Source organism: Etheostoma cragini, chromosome 17 (genome assembly GCF_013103735.1).
Source record: "Etheostoma cragini isolate CJK2018 chromosome 17, CSU_Ecrag_1.0, whole genome shotgun sequence".
NCBI lineage: Eukaryota > Metazoa > Chordata > Actinopteri > Perciformes > Percidae > Etheostoma > Etheostoma cragini.
The window spans coordinates 20,212,550-20,231,326 of NC_048423.1; the positions used below are offsets into that span (position 1 = coordinate 20,212,550).

An 18,777-nucleotide genomic window follows, 5' to 3' on the forward strand; every position below is an offset into this window, starting at 1 on the left:
CGGAGTTGCCCAGGGTGTGAGGCGCTGGGCAGGTGTGGGGATACTCACAAGCCCCGGGCTGAGCGCCGCTACGTTGGAGTTTACCACGGTGCACAAAAAGGTAGCCTCCTTACGTCTAGGGTGGTTGGGGGGAAAACTTGGACTATTGTACGTGCATATGCACCAAACAAGAGCTCGGAGTATTCGGTCTTCCTGAAGACCTTGAATGGAGTCCTGTATAGGGCTTCAGTGGGGGACTCCGTAGTTCTGCTGGGGGACTTCAATGCACACGTGTCCAATGATGGAGATACGAACAATGTTCAAAGTTTCTATAGCTAAAGCTGCGATGGAGAGCTGTGGTCTTAGGGTCTCAGGGTGCCTCAAGGGGCGGTAACCCACAAACACCCTGGTGGACACTGGTGGTCAGGGAAGAAGGAGTCCCAGAGGGATCCAGAGGCAGTTGCACGGCACCGACGGACCCAAAGAGCTGCAGCCTTTGCCGTGAAAGATGCAAAGTAGCGGATGTGGGAGAAGTTCGGAGAAGACATGGAGGACTTCCGGTTGGCACCAAGGTGCTTCTGGAAAACCTCAGGAGGGGGAAGCGGGGAACCATCCAAGCCGTGTACAGTAAGGATGGGATCCTGTTGACCTCAACTGAGGAGGTAATAGGGCTGTGGAAGGAGCACTTTGAGGATCTCCTAAATCCATCTAATGTGCCCTCTATGGTAGCAGCAGAGCAGGAGTATGATGGGAGATTGTTGTCAATTTACCTGATGAAAGTAGCTGAGGTAGTAAAACAACTCCACAGTGGCACAGCCCCAGGGATTGATTAGATCCGTCCAGAAATGCTGAAAGCTATGGGTGTGGAGGGGCTGTCTTGGTTGACATCCCTCTTCAACATTGCATGGAGGTATGGGACGGTGCCAAGGGTGTGGCAGACCGGGGTGGTGGTTCCCCTCTTCAAAAAGGGGACCTAAGGGTGTGTGCCAATTACAGGGGTATCACACTTCTCAGCCTCCCTGGTAAAGTTTACTCCAAAGTGCTGGAAAGGAGGGTTTGGCCGATAGTTTAACCTTGGGTTGAAGAGGAACAATGCGGATTTAGTCCTGGTCATGGAACAACGGATCAGATCTACACTCTCGCAAGGATCATGGAGGGAGCCTGGGGGTATGCCCAACTGGTCTACATTTATTTTGTGGATCTGCACAAGGCGTATGGCCAGGTGCCCCTGGAGATACTGTGGGAGGTGCTGCAGCAGTATAGGGTGAGGGGTCCCTTCTCAGGGCCATCCAATCTCTGCATGACCAAAGTAAGAGCTGTGTCTGGGTTCTCGGCAGTGAGTCAGACTCGTTCATGGTGAGGGTTGGCCTCCGCCAGGGTTGGGCTTTGTCCCCAATTCTGTTTGTACTATTTATGGACAGGCAATCGAGGCGTAGTTGGAGTGGGGAGGGGTTGCAGTTCGGTGGGCTCAGGATCTCATTGCTGCTTTTTGCAGATGATGTGGTCCTGATGGCATCATCGGCCTGTGACCTTCAGCACTCACTGGATCTGTTCACACCGTGTGAAGTCGCTGGGATGAGGATTAGCACCTCTAAATCTGAGTCCACTGTTCCCAGCAGGAAACTGATGGAGTGCCTTCTTCAGGTATGGAATGTTTCCTTACCACAAGTGAAGGAGTTTCAAAACCTTGGAGTCTTGTTCGTGAGTGAGGGGACAATGTAGGTGGAGATTGGTTGGAGGTTTTCATTCCTACCCTCACCTATGGTTATGAAGGCTGGGTCATGACCAAAAGAACGAGATCCAGGGTACAAGCAGCCAAAATGGGTTTCCTTAAGAAGGTGGCTGGCATCTCCCTTAGAAATGAGGGTGAGGAGCTCAGTCATCCATGAGGAGCTCGGAGTAGAGCCGCTGCTCCTTTGCCTCAAAATGAGCCACTTGAAATGGTTTGGGCATCTGGTAAGGATGCCTCCTGGGCGCCCCACTTGGGAGGTGTTCCAGGCACATCGAGCTGGGAGGGGGCCTGTGGGAAGACCCAGGACAAGGTACAAAGATTATATCTCCAACCTGGCCTTGGAACGCCTCAGAATCCCCCAGTCGGAAATGGTTAATGTGGCTTGGGAAAGGGAAGTTTGGGCTTCCCCTATTGGAGCTGGTCCCCCTGCGCCCCAATACCGGATAAGCGGACAAATATGTATGGGTGGATGATAGCCAACATATTATTAGCAAATACTGTTAATCAGTCTATTATAAAAAAAAAAAAAAAATGAAAAAACATACTGATCATTCTATGCACCAAAATGTATATATAAAGTCTTTTGTGGAACTTAATTTTTATACAACTGATATTAGGAAAGTAAAACTACGTGTAGTGCATACTCCCCAGCACTGATAATACAGGTGTTGTTATTTCTGCACAACTCTGTCCATGTCCTTTTTCTCTTCCGTTATCGGCTTGGCAAAAAAAAACAAATTTAACAACAAGTTTTCCAGCCTCAGAGAGATTACAGATGCCCACATCAGAGGCTGTAGCTGGTGCCCTTTTGTTATACATATGAGAATTGGATTTGGCAATCAACGGGATCACAATAAATAGCTTGGTCATTAACATACCTGGCAATGACTAAAACCAAATTGCTGCCACATGAATGTTTAAATGCTCCCAACCTGACAATACATGAAAAGTATTGTTCATTTTTTGTGTAGAAGCCCTCATCTAGCTGACACACTCCCACATTTGAATAATCAAAGGCTTCATTGAAATACAAAACCTACCCTACACTGTATTGTAATCCAATGAAACATTCCCAATTTATATTCCACCAGCTACTCATGTGTTCTTGACATTGTGTCACAGAGGAACGGATTAAACTCTGTGATCAGCCATTTTGATGGAATGTAAAGCTCTACAGGCATTGATTGCTTTGCTGGTATGTCCCTTCTTTGTACTTCTGAACTAATCCAATTTGAACGCAAACTTGCTGCCTTTGTGTAGTCTATCTCTAGGACTGGTTTACAAGAGTTTGAGCATTACGTGGTAAACCGTACACTGTTATTTTATAAATGTACAACATTCAAAAGGGATTTTAAGTCAAACCATTATTCCTTCAGCACTGTGAACCAAGAATTTGGTTCAATCCATTTTCAATATACGGTAGGTCTGTTGTTTTCTTCCATTTAAGAGAATGTCAGGAGTCGGACCAATTCAACATCTGAAAGAATATTACACTCTTGACTTTTTAAGAGCTGATGCCATCAAATGTCAAGTGGCACCTCGGAATGTCTTTTTCATCCTGGTGCAGAATGTATCACCGGACAGAAACTTATTTCTATGCTAATGGTGTTGACAAATGTGTTGTGATCCAGTTGCCATTTTTGAGCGGAATTGAATTGTCCACCTGAATTGAATTGTACTGTGAATTATCATATAATTGCATTTTCAGCCGCGATTTGTGTGCACATAGGGGCCGGTGTGCTCCAGTTAGTGGGTTGTGGCATTTCTTCAGCTTGTCTGACTCCAAACACTGCAGGATGTTTCTCCACCAGTAAACATCAATCTTCCCCCCCCTTCCCCCTTTCTTTCCTCCTCCCTCTTCCTGCTCTTTTCTTTCTTTATTCCTTTGGTCTTTCACTCTCTTCCTTGTTTCATTCATTCATTCTTTTTTCTTTCAGTTTCCCTACAGGCGATGTATTTCACTTGCTCTTTTACACTTTACATCTTCCATTGTCTGTCTCAGCTGTATTTGGAGGAATGACAGTGAAGTGCCCGCAGGGTAAAACAGTAGCTCTGTCTCCTTTATAGCACGCACACACGCACACACATGAACACTCACCGCTTCTCTTCACTGTCAATGTGTTGTTGTTTTTCTATCCCAGCTCTTGGCATTGAAACACTCTCTTTCCATCTTTGTCATCCTACAGTATTAAACTGTATTGGCACTGTGCTGTGGATATGTTCATATCTGTTTTTTTTATAACAAAAGTTTAACTTTCCTCCCACTTACCAAGAATGTGATTGATAAAACTAAAGAAAAAAAGATGAAACCCTCCCCACACTTACCTCCATTTAATGTATGTGGTTCTTGTGCAGATGACCTTAAACTGTTCAGTGTTTCTTTTAAAGAGTTACATATACTGATATTGACATTGAAAAAATTCTCTGAAAACTGTGTATTGAAAATGAGAATAAAGATAAAATTTGAAATCCTGTTAATGATAAGGATGGTCATGTGTACTTATGTATAGCAGTGTTGCGGTGTAAAGGAATACATGTGCCAGCATTATGTAGTCAGAACCACAAGGACTATGCCGGCGTTGTTTGGTTCTGTGTAAAAAAGCAAAGCCAGCGTAATGGTGGATCTTACTGTGTAAAAGAGGCTAAGGTGACACATGTACAACAAACATGACAAACTTCATAATGAAGAAATGTGAGAGGTGGTGGGCTGTATGGCTGTACAGTCCCACTCTCCGTCCTCTAGCAGCACTCTGCCACTAGCAGTGTCACCAAACTGTGTGGCCCTCACTGGGCCCAATCACATAAACTCCTGACATTTGACACAATGCCACATTTTAGCCAAGCCAAAACAGCAGCATTTCCATCTTGTTTTCTAGTCTTGACGGCTAGTCCGAGCGCTTTAACATATTACATGCACCATTCACACACACATTGTGGTCAAGGCTGCCATACAAAGGTGCCGCCTGCTCATCAGACAAAACACTCACACATCGATGGCGCAGCATCGGGAGCAGTTGGGCAAGGGCGTAACTATGGGATCAACATTGGGGGGTGGGTTAAGATCTTCACTTGTCTGCATCTATTCATGGTGGAAACGTCTTTATTTATGTAAATGAAATTATAAGATGGATGGTGGTGGTGCAGTGGCTACGAACCATTCCTTTGGTGTGGGAGACCAGGGTTCAATTCCCATTGTCATCCGTCAACCAATGTGTCCCTGAGCAAGACATATAACCCCTAGTTGCTCTAGAGGTGTGTGACTTCTAACATATATAGCAATTGTAAGTTGTTTTAGATAATAGCATCAGCTAATTGACATGACATTTAATGCAACCATACTAAACAAAACCAGTTTTGAGTATTGCCCTTCTGTAAATTACGCATTCAGGGTTCAGTACTTTTTTGCCAAAGGACACTTTGACATGGGACTGCAGCACTGCTCTACCACCTAAGCCACAGTCACCAACCGTACAGTGATGGCAGGCAGCTGACAAAGTTAGTAGAACTGGAAAACACATCATCCAGGTTGACTTAGGATCAGCTTACTGCTGATGCTTTTAACAGCATGCAGAAAAGCTGGACCAGAAGGGGAGTTTGCATCAACGGATAACTGGATTATCTGAAAATGTGTGTTTTTTTTTTTCCAACTGCATCAACTGCTGTAACACAAAGACAAAGTGCCCAGGTAATGCTGGGTATATTGGAGTTTTAGCTGTACAAACATTTCTCAGAGCTTCTCCAGAGGCAGAAATAGAAAAAAAACACCGGCAGATATAAAGCACAGAGCTTTTTCAGAGCTCAAGGAGGGGGCACAAAACAAAAAAACAGAAAATAAACTCAATGTTTACAGCAAAAACTACTACTTAAAACTACTTGATATTTTTTATATTATCATTGAATCAGTGTGTAGGCTATATAATGTAAAAGTTGTTTTACCTTTACTTTGCCACTCCACTCTAAAGGTTCCCTTAGTCTTTTAACCAATTAATGTTTTCCCTAATTGCATTTCTAACCTGAGCAGGCAGCTTTCTCTAGCAAAAAAACTCTGATAAATATACAATTAGACATGCCCAGCATGCATCAAATAGTAGATACATAAACCTGGTTAAAAACTAGCTGTTAAAAACAAAACTAACAGCTAGCTAGTGATCATGAAGAGGAAGTCCTTCCCCCTCCGGTGGACCGCTAGGGAACCTTAATTCAGAAAAAATATGAACAATGGTGAAAGACAAATTATTTTTTAATCCTGTTTTATTGTTAAACAGTTGAAGTATAAGACTGTGAAAATGCGCAATCAGAAAGACTACACACTTCAAAGAAGAGGGAAAAGAGAAAGACTTTTAAGCATTTTTAAGCTACTGAGACAGATAGACTTGTCTCACTGATCTTGTTGTCAAATTTGCTCTATATGCTGCTTTTTTTCTCAATTGTATTATAGTCCACATTTTTCTTAGGAGTTGAGATAGCTAAAACAAGAGACTGAATAATGCATATTAGCCAGGGGCACATAAAAACAACTCTAAATCAGTGCTAATGTTGCTCCGTGTTTGCTGTACATGCTAACATGTTAGCTAAAACAACTTTAAAATGTGACTTTGTCAGTGTTGGGTTCCAGCCCTTTTCCCTTGCCCTCAAGTAGCAAAAAAACTGCATCTCTGAACAAATACTAGAGTAACTTCCTTTTTTCATTTTCTTCGTCAACGACAGACATGACATAGAATCATGGGAGGGTCAGCTAGTTGGAAAACCACCAGCTACCAGCTAGGTGTAGCCTAGCTAAAAGACTAGCTAGCTAAAAGAAAAAAAAGACTCCATTGTTTGAGTTAGTAGCATGAGAGAGTGTCTCTTCAATATATTAGCCAGCTCCTCTTTTATCCTCATATCTAATTTCACAAACTATTTTCTGCCCATTGGGGTTTCATTCTGTCTCCAGAGCCTTTCTGCCACCGAAAAATCTGCATTTATCATCTGACAAAGCTTTTGTTTTGTACATTATCATTTAATTATCTCCACCAGGCGTAAACCTTGAAGGGATCATGTGTTTGGTTGTGTGTGTGTGTGTGTGTGTGTTTGTTTGTGTGTGTGTGCGTGTGTGTGTGTGTGTGTGTGTGTTTGTGTGTGCGCCTACCTGTTTGACTCTCTGTCAGTCTTCAGCTAATCTTGCATAATACTGGACCAGCCTAACGTTTTTTTGTGCACAATATGTGCCAGGCCCTTTTGTGGTTGCACTGAGTTATTTGAATATTTTCGACTGCTCTGCTTTTACCATCATTGTCTGCTAAGTCTGCACTTAACTGTCCGGTAGAGGCGACAAGTGATCAACAACAGATCAGAAGCTAGACCTTTTCGGCAATCGATTTTTCGGCCTTTGTTGTGTTGTCTTTGATTTTAAAATGACCTATTAAGGAAAACAATCTTTATCCTGATCAGCATTTTAGAACGGTATAAGAAATAATCTCCTTCTTGGGCGCCTGGATAAAAAATGCCCAAAAAATAATCTTTAAAAAAAGAACAGAAATTGTCTCCGTCCATACCAACATGCCTGAAAAAATGCATATCACGCACCATTCAGGTAAACTGGGACATGCACATAACGGTGTTAAAACGGTGTATAATGCCTCTGGACACGGGAATTATTGCAAATTGCTCAAGTAATAATTTACTTGAGCAGGGGAGTCCGATTGGGGGGGGGGACTGAGTACCTAGGGTGTGTGAGGATGTGAGGAGGGCCCAAAAAGATCCTAGAATGAAAATCTGTGAGGGGCCCATAGAAAATGCCTTTCTACATGTTGGCGGAGAGAGAGAGACACACCTGACGGAAAGTGCAGTTTTCTAGTTTGGTGATTGACATGACACATGACAGGAGGAGGAGAAGGTAGAATATTTTTACAAAGATTGATGGATCAAGAAAAGAGTCTTGACATGACACTGGACTGATGGGAAGAGATGCAGTAAGTATGACCGTGGCATAAAATGGCAGGATGGAGATGTTGATCGATTCCAATGACTGAAACTACTTGGTTTGCTGCCGAGACGTCTCATTCTCAACACTCTTCAAAAGAAATGAATCAAGTGTTCCTACAAATTGGGTTTCAAAACATGACTGGATGATTGATGGATTATACAGTAAAGTTTTATATAATATATAAAACATGATATATTGCACAATACGATTTTAATTTGTAAAAATCAACTCTCTTCAGATTAGGCTGGGTAAACCCCGCCCACTCTGCCCATTTGATTTTGCCCTGCAGCTCTGTCTGGAAACCTGCACGTCTAATTCTCCTGCTCCAGAACCAATCGCAATCTGGCTTATCTACCTGTCACGCTGTCGATAGAGAAGCGAGCAAGATGCTTCTTGTTTACATTAAACATAGCGGCCACCGAAGTGCAGCAACAGACTGTTGCATCTACGTCACCCGGATGGTTGGTCTGATTGGTTGAAGGACTGTCCAATGAGCAGAGCAGACGACCCCGACAACGATCTCAGATCTTTTGAGCTTGGCTTGGTCTGGTGATAGCCAAACTAGCTTTAGATCAATCATGTGGTTTTCAATGTCCCTCATAAAATAAAAATGCTGTTCTTCCTCTGGGTTACCTACTTATCTGTAGCAACTGCAATCAAAGTGATCTTATTAAAAATTACATTTTGCTAAATGAGACATTTTAATTTCCAAATGGCTTGTGTGTGAACACATGGAAGAACACGCAACCAAGGCTGATAAATCATGACTAGCGTCACATCAGTCTCTTAAAAGGGATTTATCATTGATTAAGCCCATTACTTGTTTTTCACCCAAATCATTGAGCATGAGATTGATTAAGCCTCCAAAAACCTTTTTGTTAAAGAACAATCTAATACTAGGTCTCAAAGTGCCAAAAATAGTGCTTAAAAGTACTACCGCTTTCTGTAAACATCAGCTCTCCCAGGCCACTACCTAGGCCAGACAATCAAAGGTGCTTTCATCCTGTGAAGTTATGAGCTTGTTTGCCTGCATTTAGTTTGGTGTGAACCAACTCTATTAGCCTGGATCAGTGATTTCTCTTCTCTTTCCTCCCGACAGATCTCTTGATCCGTGGTGTGTGCATAATTAACCATCAATGATTAGCTTCTCAGCTGAAGTGGAGAACACCAATAAGCCAGGAGCTCCTGCTTTCATCTGTTTCAATTAATCCTGAATGAATCCACAACATATACATAAAATAAAAAGCCTCCTCCAACTTGACTGATAAAACAGGCCTTCTTCACAATAAATGATGGTTAAATAGGATGGTTGCTTGACATTATCAAATGCTTCTCTCCCACCTGGCCTGCTGCCAGTTTTGATCCTGCTCTGCAAAGTTGCAGATCTTTTAGCTGCTTCTTTGAGCTCTTTCTCTCTCTTCTTAAGTTGTCTTTGTCTTTGAAGGCATACTTTAGCACACAAAACTGACATTCGTGGTTAACTATTTATCTTTAAATGTTACAGTCATACGGCTGAAGAGGACAACAGAAATAAACAGGTTTGCCGATTTCAAATATCCCCGCAATTCAAATCAACGGCCATTTGTATACCGGGAAGTGATGTCTGTGTTACCTCAACGTCCCAGTCTTTTGGTTTATAGAGGATAAAAAGAGAAATGGTGATACGATGAGTTACGCGATGAGTAGTCTATATCCATGACCTTCCAATTCTGGGATTGCACCATTGCTGCCGGAAATTCCGCAGTATTTCCTTTTTTCCGACCGGATCTCCGTTACCTAACGCTTCCTTTGTGTTGACGTTCTAACCTCCGGTGAATTTCTGAGGACTGTGGTTAACATCTCCTCAGATCTCTGCAGGGAAAATCCAGGCAGCTAGCTAGACTATCTGTCCACTCAGAGTTTTCTGTTGCATAGCACGTTGTTCTCCCATCCCGGAATGCTCCGTCGAGCTGCTGGACCCTCCTCCTCAGCTCAGTGTTGTGGAGGACAGTTTTAAAGAGAGAATATGTTATATTAAATTGTATATCATCAATGTTCCTATATTTTTGACCCAGCAGAAGTCTTTCAGTGTCCTGGAGGTCCACAGCTAATACAAACCTGAGCCACACCAGCTTTAGTTAAAAGAATCACAATTTTGGACTCTATAAAATTTTAAAACATCAAAATGCCCATCACAAGTTCCTGGTGCCCAAGACGAAGATTGTTGCTTGTTATGTCCAAACAGCATCTCAAAACCCCAAATCCTTTACTGTCATATATCATTTAGGAGTATAACAGCATAACTTTGAATTAGAAAGGCTGGAAGCAGTGCTTTCTTTGTTTTTTTCCTTTAAAAAATAACTTTGACTAACAGTTAATCAAAATATTGAGTTTTCAGTACATTAACCCACGACTACATTCTAAGAGCACTGGGCAAACTGGTAGCCTGTAGATTGACAATGCATACCACAAATCCCTGAGTCAATATCGCCCTGCTACAGCATGTCTTAGTCCCCTCTCTCTTACTGTCCATACCATAAAGATTATTTTTGGGGCGTTTAATTCCACTGGACAGATGAAGGGAAATGACATGCAGCAAAGGGCCGCAGGTCAGAGTCAAACTTGTGGCTACTGTGTCAAGGAGTACACCTCCATGTGCACCTGCTCTGCCAATTGAAATAACCTGGCCAAAGTTTCATTGGTCCGATGATTTTTTAATTAATCATTTTTTCTAACACAGCTCTTCAACAGGGGGTCCTCAGTGTAACTGTAGGGGGGCCATCAAAATGTCTTATCATGAATCCAACATTTTATTGGCAAATACAAATCAGCCTATTTGTGAAAAAGCCACAGATGATTGGCTTACTGGCCTATAGGTAAGGTATGGTCAGTGTCAAGATTCACTGCAACAAATGTTTAACATTACAAGATCATTTGTAATATCAAGCCAACAATTATTATTCTAATAGCTTCCTATTCCATGTACTAAAAAGGTACTGCATGTTCAAAGGCTTTAGGTCACCATACACATTATTTTAGGCCCAGTTTAATGCAACTTAATTTTATATGATATATGTAGTAGGGGGTCTAAGAGTAGTGGCCAAATGGCCATCACAACTTCTTAAATCCCAAGGGGACGTCCTCAAATTGTTTTGTATGACCACCAGTCCAACACTCCAAATCCAAAATATGCAATATGAAGAAGCTAGGACTATAATGTTTGACTTTCTCCTAACAAATGTAGGCCTGATCAACTTTCATCTACTGTATTAATATGCTTTCCATTAAGCATTCTATTCAAGCAGTCAATCTGGGACCTGTGGACCTCTTATATTACATTTCTTACAATGTTGCCCTGACATTAAAAAAAACAATCTTAAGGTATTGTTTTTAAATTTGGAATAAACTACACTATATATTGGAAGATGATGGTGGCCAAAGTAAAAAGCTTGTTTGCAATGGGTTGATTTGTGAAATGAGATGTGTTATCAGCATGGGGAAGCCTGGAACTCTCTCAAAGCCCCCTGGAGGTATTCATGTTTAACCTAATTATTTATCCTTGACAAACACAGCAACACAGACTACTCTCTCTCTGTCTCTCTCTTGCTGTGACTCTTTGTGTGTGTGTCTGTGTAGGCGCACGTCTTTCTTTCTCTCTCTCTCTCTCTCTCTCTCTCTCTCTGTCAAATTAAATCAAAAGAACTTTATTTGTTCCTGTGAGGGAACTTTGTTTGTGGTCAGGCACATTCAAACACAACATACAATACATAGTTTGTATTAATCCTCCCATAGAATAAATACATGCTAAATATTAAAATGCAAAAAAAATCTAAAAACCCAGAGGATAGGAGTAGAGGGGTGGGTAGGTAGAATAGGTTGATGTCTGGATCGATAGATGGGGGATGTTATTGTTTGTTCAACAATCTGAAGAATACTGGCACAATGGTGGACATGGCTGTGTGTGTGTGTGTGTCTGTGTTTCTCTTTCTTCCTCTCTCTCTTTCTCTCTCTCTGTATCTCTCTGTGTCTCTATGCCTTTCTATCAGCAGGGTTTATTCTCAGCGGACTGATGCACACAACATAACAAGGCCTTTCTCCCGTCCTCTCTCTCTCTCCCCTCCGGCGCTCTCTCTCTCTCACTCTCTCTCCCACTCTCTCTCTCTCTCTCTCTCTCTCTCCCCAGGTTCTCTCCTCCATCCGGTCTCCCCTCCTCTGCTGTGCACCTGCTCCTCCCCCCCTGCCTTCTTATCCTCAGACTCAGAGCAGCGCTCCGTCCTCGCCAAGTGATGCTCCTCGGCGGCGCACATCGGTGGCTTGTCACCGCCCGGCGCAGGGAGCACCGCGGCTGGTTTCTCCTCCTCTGGAAACAACGCTGAGGGACCGCACAACATGGGCATGTAACGGGGTTTGTGAGAGAGGGATCCCAAGGAGAGTAGGACGACGAAGAAGCACTCAGGTCCCATCCGAGGGAAGAGAGGGAGGAGGTGAAGGAGGAGGACTCCGGCGAGAGGGTCCCGGTGGGACGGGGGGAACGCACGCAACGGAAGGTTTTGTGCTCTGCATAGTTTGAAAATGGACTAAAGGCGCCTGTTTCTGTTGTTTGGTTGTAACAGAATAGAATCACGGGATTTGAAGGAAAGGTTGTTGGAGTTGCGGCGGCTCGCGCGGTGCCTTTCTGTTTGCGATGGAGTGAGTGAAAGAGAGGGCGCGCGGTAACTTCAGCCTCGCCATGAAATCAGTGTTTTTTAGCCGCTTCTTCATCCTGCTGCCCTGGGTCCTTATTGTCATCATCATGATCGATATGGACAGTAAAAGGGCGGTCCGGTCTCCAGCGGCCACTCGCACCGGCAGGGCGCAGCGGGCCGCCCGGAACGCTGACCCCGGTGTCGGTGGCGCCCAGAACCAGTCCGCTCTGCCGGTTATTTACGCCATCACTCCGACGTACACCCGGCCGGTGCAGAAAGCAGAGTTGACCCGTCTGGCCCACGCCTTCCGCCAGGTGCCCCGGTTCCACTGGATCGTAGTAGAGGACTCGACCACGCGCACGGAGCTGGTGGCGCGCTTTCTGGCCCGGTGCGGCGTCCCGTACACACACCTGCACGTGTTCACTCCGCGCAGGTTTAAGCGCACCGGGATGCCACGCGCCACCGAACAGAGGAATGTGGCCCTCGCATGGCTCCGGCAGCACCGGGGCACGCGGGACGCCGGGGTGGTTTTCTTCGCGGATGACGACAACACATACAGCCTGGAGCTGTTCGAGGAGGTAACCGGACATTAAACACGTCGCCTGTGTAATTAAGTAGTCTACTGTCTGTCCTGTTCACTCTACTACTCATCACGCTACCGCGGACTAAACACACTATGACATTAACGGAGCTGCAGCATATTCTTAAAACTTTTATAAGATAAAATAGGAATTAAAGGGGGAAATTTTAGTTTGTAAACCGTGAAATGGAAGGGCAAAATGGAAGGGCATAACTTTAGGTTCATCATAGGTGTCGAGATCTCCATGTTTGCGTAAAATTGAAATTTGAACATATCAAACACGTTTCCTGCATGCTGGTGAACTTTTATTGCAACAATTTGTGCCTTCTCTGCCTCAGTTTATGGAGCAAAGGTCTTTAATTATGTAAAGAAAATGATTCTGATATATTTAGGGGGTTGCTCATCTTATGATATAATATGTAGGCCTAGTTAAATTACTCTGAAAGGGGTTATTCTGCATAATGTCAGAAGAAACGGGCAGTAGTATCATGAGCTACTGGTCATACCAGACCAGGTCTAGGTTGTAGCAGCAAAACCCCTTTGGTCTATTACTGAGCAGATTTTTAGTTATTACTTATGAGTTTAACTTTTACTTTGTAAAATGTATTTGCTATTTTCTCTTTTGGAACTTACACTGTATCGCTTTGACATGTTGCACTGTAATGTTGTAGCCAATGTGCTACAACATTACAGACAACATTACTCTTCGGTAAATTGTTAACCTGTAAAGTAACTAGCAGTCACAGAAATTAAAAAGTATGTGCAAATTGTTCTTAACTAGAGTAGGGAGCGCTGACACACCTCAAAACCAGGAGGGATTTAATGAGAAAATGACACAGATACAGTGCCTTGCAAAAGTGTAACCCTTACCCCTCTCTGCTAAATCAGTCATTTCACTTGATAACAATACATTTATGTATTTAATATTATGACAGTGGATAAATGCTAAAAATCGAACATATGAAAATCTACGAAAAGTCTCTTTATGGACTACCAGAATCAAATAAAATGATAATGAGCTGGAAACACTAATAAAACCTTCCTTCCAGGTGCATAGCATTGGCAACAGCAACACAGGATATTAAATCTGTTTCAACCTGTAATAGTCTGCCCTCTGTCACTAACAGACAACTTTACAAACTCTAAAATTGATTAAAAAATAAAAAAATAAAAGGTTTTAGTTTTTTATTCTTATAATTTGTAGGGGGGCTGAGATGATGGGACTAAACAGAAACATCCCTGTGGTTTTCCAGGATTTTGTCCCACAGATTTAGTTATAGATGTAACGTGGCGAGATAATAGAGATAGGAGTTATATAGCCTATTTAATTACAGGCGATCACAGGCCCATCATCAGCACTAAGGCTTGGCAATATATCAATATTATATCGATATCATGATACAAGATTAGATGTCGTCTTAGATTTTGGATATCGTAATGTGGCACAAGTGTTGTCTAGTTCTTGGTTTTTAATCACAGTAAATTGGTGTCATTTCCTAAATTTAATAAACTGTTCTAGCTGTTCTATTATTTGAGTTTAACCACTTAGTCATTATATCCATGGTACTGATGATTATTTGTCAAAAAATCTCATTGTGTACTATTTTGTTAAAGCACCTATAGTCAACCCTATAGTATTGTCGCAATATCAATATCAATGTAATTGTTCCAAAATAACAAATATATTTTCTCCGTATCAGCCAGCTGAGGGTAAAGGGTCTATTTCAGGGGTCACCAACTGGTGGATCCCGGTCCAAACCGGACCTCAAGAGGCTTCCATCTGGATTGCGAAGCCTTTTGACACAAATGAGAAATATCTATAAATTACATCCGTATTTCTCTTTAAAAATGAATTTTTAAAAGGCAGAACGAGGCCAGCTCTGTAGACCTGTATGGGTCCCGTGACCACATGCAACTGTTTGATGCCGTTTCTAAGTTGCAACGAGTTCTACGCGGCAAGTGTGCTTCATTTCCAGGGAGTCAAAAGTAGAAATATTAAATGCCACTATGAAACTAGACACTTCGAGGAAACTTCAGTGTGAGGCGAGGATGCGGAAACTCGGTGTGCTCAAAGCCCAATACAAGGGATCGTCTTGTCTCACTCTCTCACAGTGCAACAGCAGGCATATGAGTGTTTGCTGAGAATGATTTTGCATTTTACCAAAAAGCTTGTCCTCCACAAAACAAGTTACTGTAAAACTAAGAACATTGTAGTCTGCATTGTTAAAGGTGCCCTGCCCCACTTATTTCACTACTTTGTGGTAATGTCGGAAGTTCTACAATAGACTCTGTAAACAACATTTTTGGAAAAAATGCCTTTGTTATCTTGTTTCAAGCCATTCAAGCGTGGTATAGAAAGCCAGCAGGAAGACTCAGCCCCATTTGTGCCCGTTCTCATTAATATTCAACTGCTTGACTCTGATTGGCTAAGAGCTAGCCAATGAGATCCTGGATCAGAATCTGTTACCCAGCGAGCTCATGAATAGTATTGAGCTCAAGCAACATGACATCAGATTGACCAGCTGTTGTGATTGGTCTGATTCCTCCTCTTTTCAGTGGCTAGAGCTGACAGAGGAGGCAGCAGTTCACTTTCACATTCACCACATAACAGAAACACAAATAATAACATATTTTGACAAAATTCAAGGTACAGTGGTTTTGTGCGGCAGGGCACCTTTAAATAAAAATATTGACTATAGTGATTCCTTTAGTATTTGCAGGTATCGAATTGTCGGACATCAGCAGGGGCGGAGCGTTGACTTACTGGACCGCAATTTAAATTGAATACCCCTGGACTAGTCTTTCCCCAACAGGGATCATTTCAAAGATATTCAAACATTGAAATTCAATTGAATTTCATTTCTTGTATCAATTCATAACAAGTGTTATCTCTAGGGAAGTTTTTCCTCGCCACTGTCGCACTATTGCTTGCTCTGGAGGAGACTACTAGAACTGTTGGGTTCTTGTAAATTCTGGAGTGTGGTCTATCTGTATAGTGTCTTGAGATAACTCTTGTTATGAATTGATACTATAAATAAAATTGAATTGAATTGAATAGACACTTTGTAAATTATAGAGTGTGGTCTAGACCCACTTTATCAATAAAGACCCAACAATTCTAGTAATTCCCCCAAGACTAAGCCTTTAGTGTAACAGGGGTGAGGAAAAACTCCCTTTTAGGAAGAAACCTGGGACAGACCCAGTCTCCTGGTAGGCGGTGTCTGAAGGCCAGTTGGGGGTGCGACTCCTCACTCCCTAACTATAAGCTTTATCAAAGAGGAGAGTTTTAAGTTCACTCTTAAATGTGGAGACGGTGTCCGCCTCCTGAACCCAGACCGGAAGCTGATTCCACACCAGAGGAGCCTGATAGCTGAAGAATTTGGCTCCCATTCTACTTTTAGAGACTCTAGGAACCACAAGTAACTCTGAATTCTGGGACCGGAGTGCTCTAGTGGGACCATAAGGTAGTATGAGCTTTTCATGATATGACGGTGCTTGACCATTTAGAGCTTTCTAGGTCAGGAGAAGGATTTTAAATTAAATCCTGGATTTGACACATTCACTGGTTCTCACTAAAAACCCTGTGGAGGATGAATCCCATTTTAAAACCACTTGTTTCATCAGGCCATTGTTAAACCGGTGTATTTTAGTAGTACAAGCGGTGAGAGAAGGGAGAAGAGGGAAGTAATGTCAGAGGCTCAGTCCTAGCCGCAGTGGCCGCAGGTTCAAATCTGACCTGCAGCCCTTTTCTGCATGTCATTCCCTCTTTCTCTCTCTCCCCTTTCATGTCTGGGCTGTCCTGTCAAATAAAGGTTTAAAAAAATGCCACAAACGAAATATAAAAAAAAAAATGTACATACACTTGAGCACAAGAATGCTTCTCTGATTTCTGATTGCTCACTCTGATTACCGTCATTCAAAGATAGCTGGCCCCAATTCTGAAACTGCTGTTATTTGCTCCCTTTATATAATGTTTAGCATTCTAATTGTTGTATTATTGGAGCAGCCGTTGCACTGATGCTATAGTACAAACTAAAGGAGTATACCTGATTGCAGTGGTGGAATACATACTCAGATACTTTACTTGAGTAAAAGCACTAACACCACACCATAAAAATACTCTGTTACAAGTAAAGGTCCTGCATTTAAAATTTCACCTAAGTTAAAGTATGTAACTATAATCATAAAATTGTACTCAAAGTATATAGAGTAAAAGTACTCAGTGCAGAAAATCCTCACATATTAGAAACAGGAAATAGTTCTGTCAATCAACATAGTGTTTAATCGGCGAATTATTTCAGCTTGACTTACACCTATATATATTGTTGGGTAGTTTAATTAATAATTAACCATAGTATTTTATAAACTACAAGTGTTTGGTGTTCATAATTCTTAATTTGTAAAGTAACTAAAGCTGTCAGATGAATGGAGTAGTGGTGTGAAAACACAATACATTTCCCTCTGAAATGTAGTGGAGTAGAAGTAGAAAGTGGCATAAAAAGAAAAGACTCAAGTGAAGTGCAATTATCTAAATATTTGTACTTAAGCACAGTACTTAAGTAAATGTACTTAGTTACTAACTGTGTGGGTGCAGATGAACACACACATCTGCTCTAACCAATTTGGCGCCCTAGGTATGTTTTCACCTGTTTTTGTTAAGGAAGTTTTCAACATTTGTGTTGTTTTTTTAACGTTTTTATTTATTTATTTGATTGTTTTTTTTTTTTAATTTCTTTATCATACTTTTTTCTTCTCAACGTTTGAGTGTTTTGGCATTTCTTTCTAACGTTAATGTGGCATGAAAAGGAAAGATTCAAGTACAAGTACCTCAAATTTGGATTTAAGCACATTACTTGAGTAAATGTACTAAGTAATGTTACACCACTGCCTGATAGGGTTAGGAACCGGCCTTTGTACTTTTTTGGGTACTAACCAAATTACGCCGGTATCACCTATTCCCAAGAAAGCAAACTGTGCCAAATTTCAGCATCTGTAAACGCGAGCTTATACAGTATGTCCTCTATGTATGTTGACAAAGAGCGGGGCTCCGACACACACACACACACACACATGCGCGCAGAGGGGCACAGAACACAGCATTCTTGAATGGGAGAAAAACGTGCATTGGTTTATTGACATTTCTTTAAACCAATCATTGAGCCGCTGCAAAATAGTTGTGCGAGAGAACTCAGATTGGATAGATAGTCAAGTTTTAAATTCCAACAACAAAGAAAGCGGAAGGAAACAGAAATTGGCAAAAATTAGCAGGATGTCAGGCAATCATCCTAAAAATGTACCTCTGTTGATGAGACTTATCTAATTAGAGTCCCATGCTGCCTCTGGATGGCTTTTCCTTCCATTGTTTTCCTGAATACAAAACCTGTGTTGAAACCCTGAGTAGTGTGTGAAGCCAGTGTGCTGTAGCTGAGTCTACTATCTCTGACACATAGTCTCAGTGTTAGATGCCGTGGCTGCAGCCCAGTGTAAAGAGCATCTGTTTGATTTGTTGATAGCACACTGCCCTCTCTCTGTCCTCCTGCCTATTTCATTACCCAGCTCCACTGTGCAGGTAATGGCCTGTCATAGAGAGATAAAAGGCTGTCATACGGCAGTAATAACCTGCAGAAACTGTCTGCAGGCTTTAGACTGATGGCAGTAACTCTGCTTATAGTGGGTGGCAGCTTCATATTAGGACATCATTTCAAGAAGAAAAATGAGTAGGTTGACATTGTTGCAACTAAAATACTATTTTACCGTGACTCTTTGTAATAATTGCACTATAAATCGAGGAAAATCTCTGTGTGTGTGCGTCTCCTGGATGTGCAGTAAAGCAGGGGGGGGGGGGGGGGGGGGGGGG

General features: G+C 42.3%; 1 protein-coding gene across 1 annotated transcript in view; it reads left to right on the forward strand.

Moving 5' to 3' along the window:
• The first annotated feature begins 11,793 nt into the window (after positions 1-11,793).
• b3gat2 (beta-1,3-glucuronyltransferase 2 (glucuronosyltransferase S)) overlaps positions 11,794-18,777 on the forward strand; it is a 90,629-nt gene continuing 83,645 nt past the window's right edge. Inside the window, exon 1 of the mRNA XM_034898293.1 lies at positions 11,794-12,918. Coding sequence (XP_034754184.1) covers positions 12,385-12,918 — 534 coding nt within the window. The 5' untranslated portion in view covers positions 11,794-12,384. The remainder of the gene's footprint in view (positions 12,919-18,777) is intronic.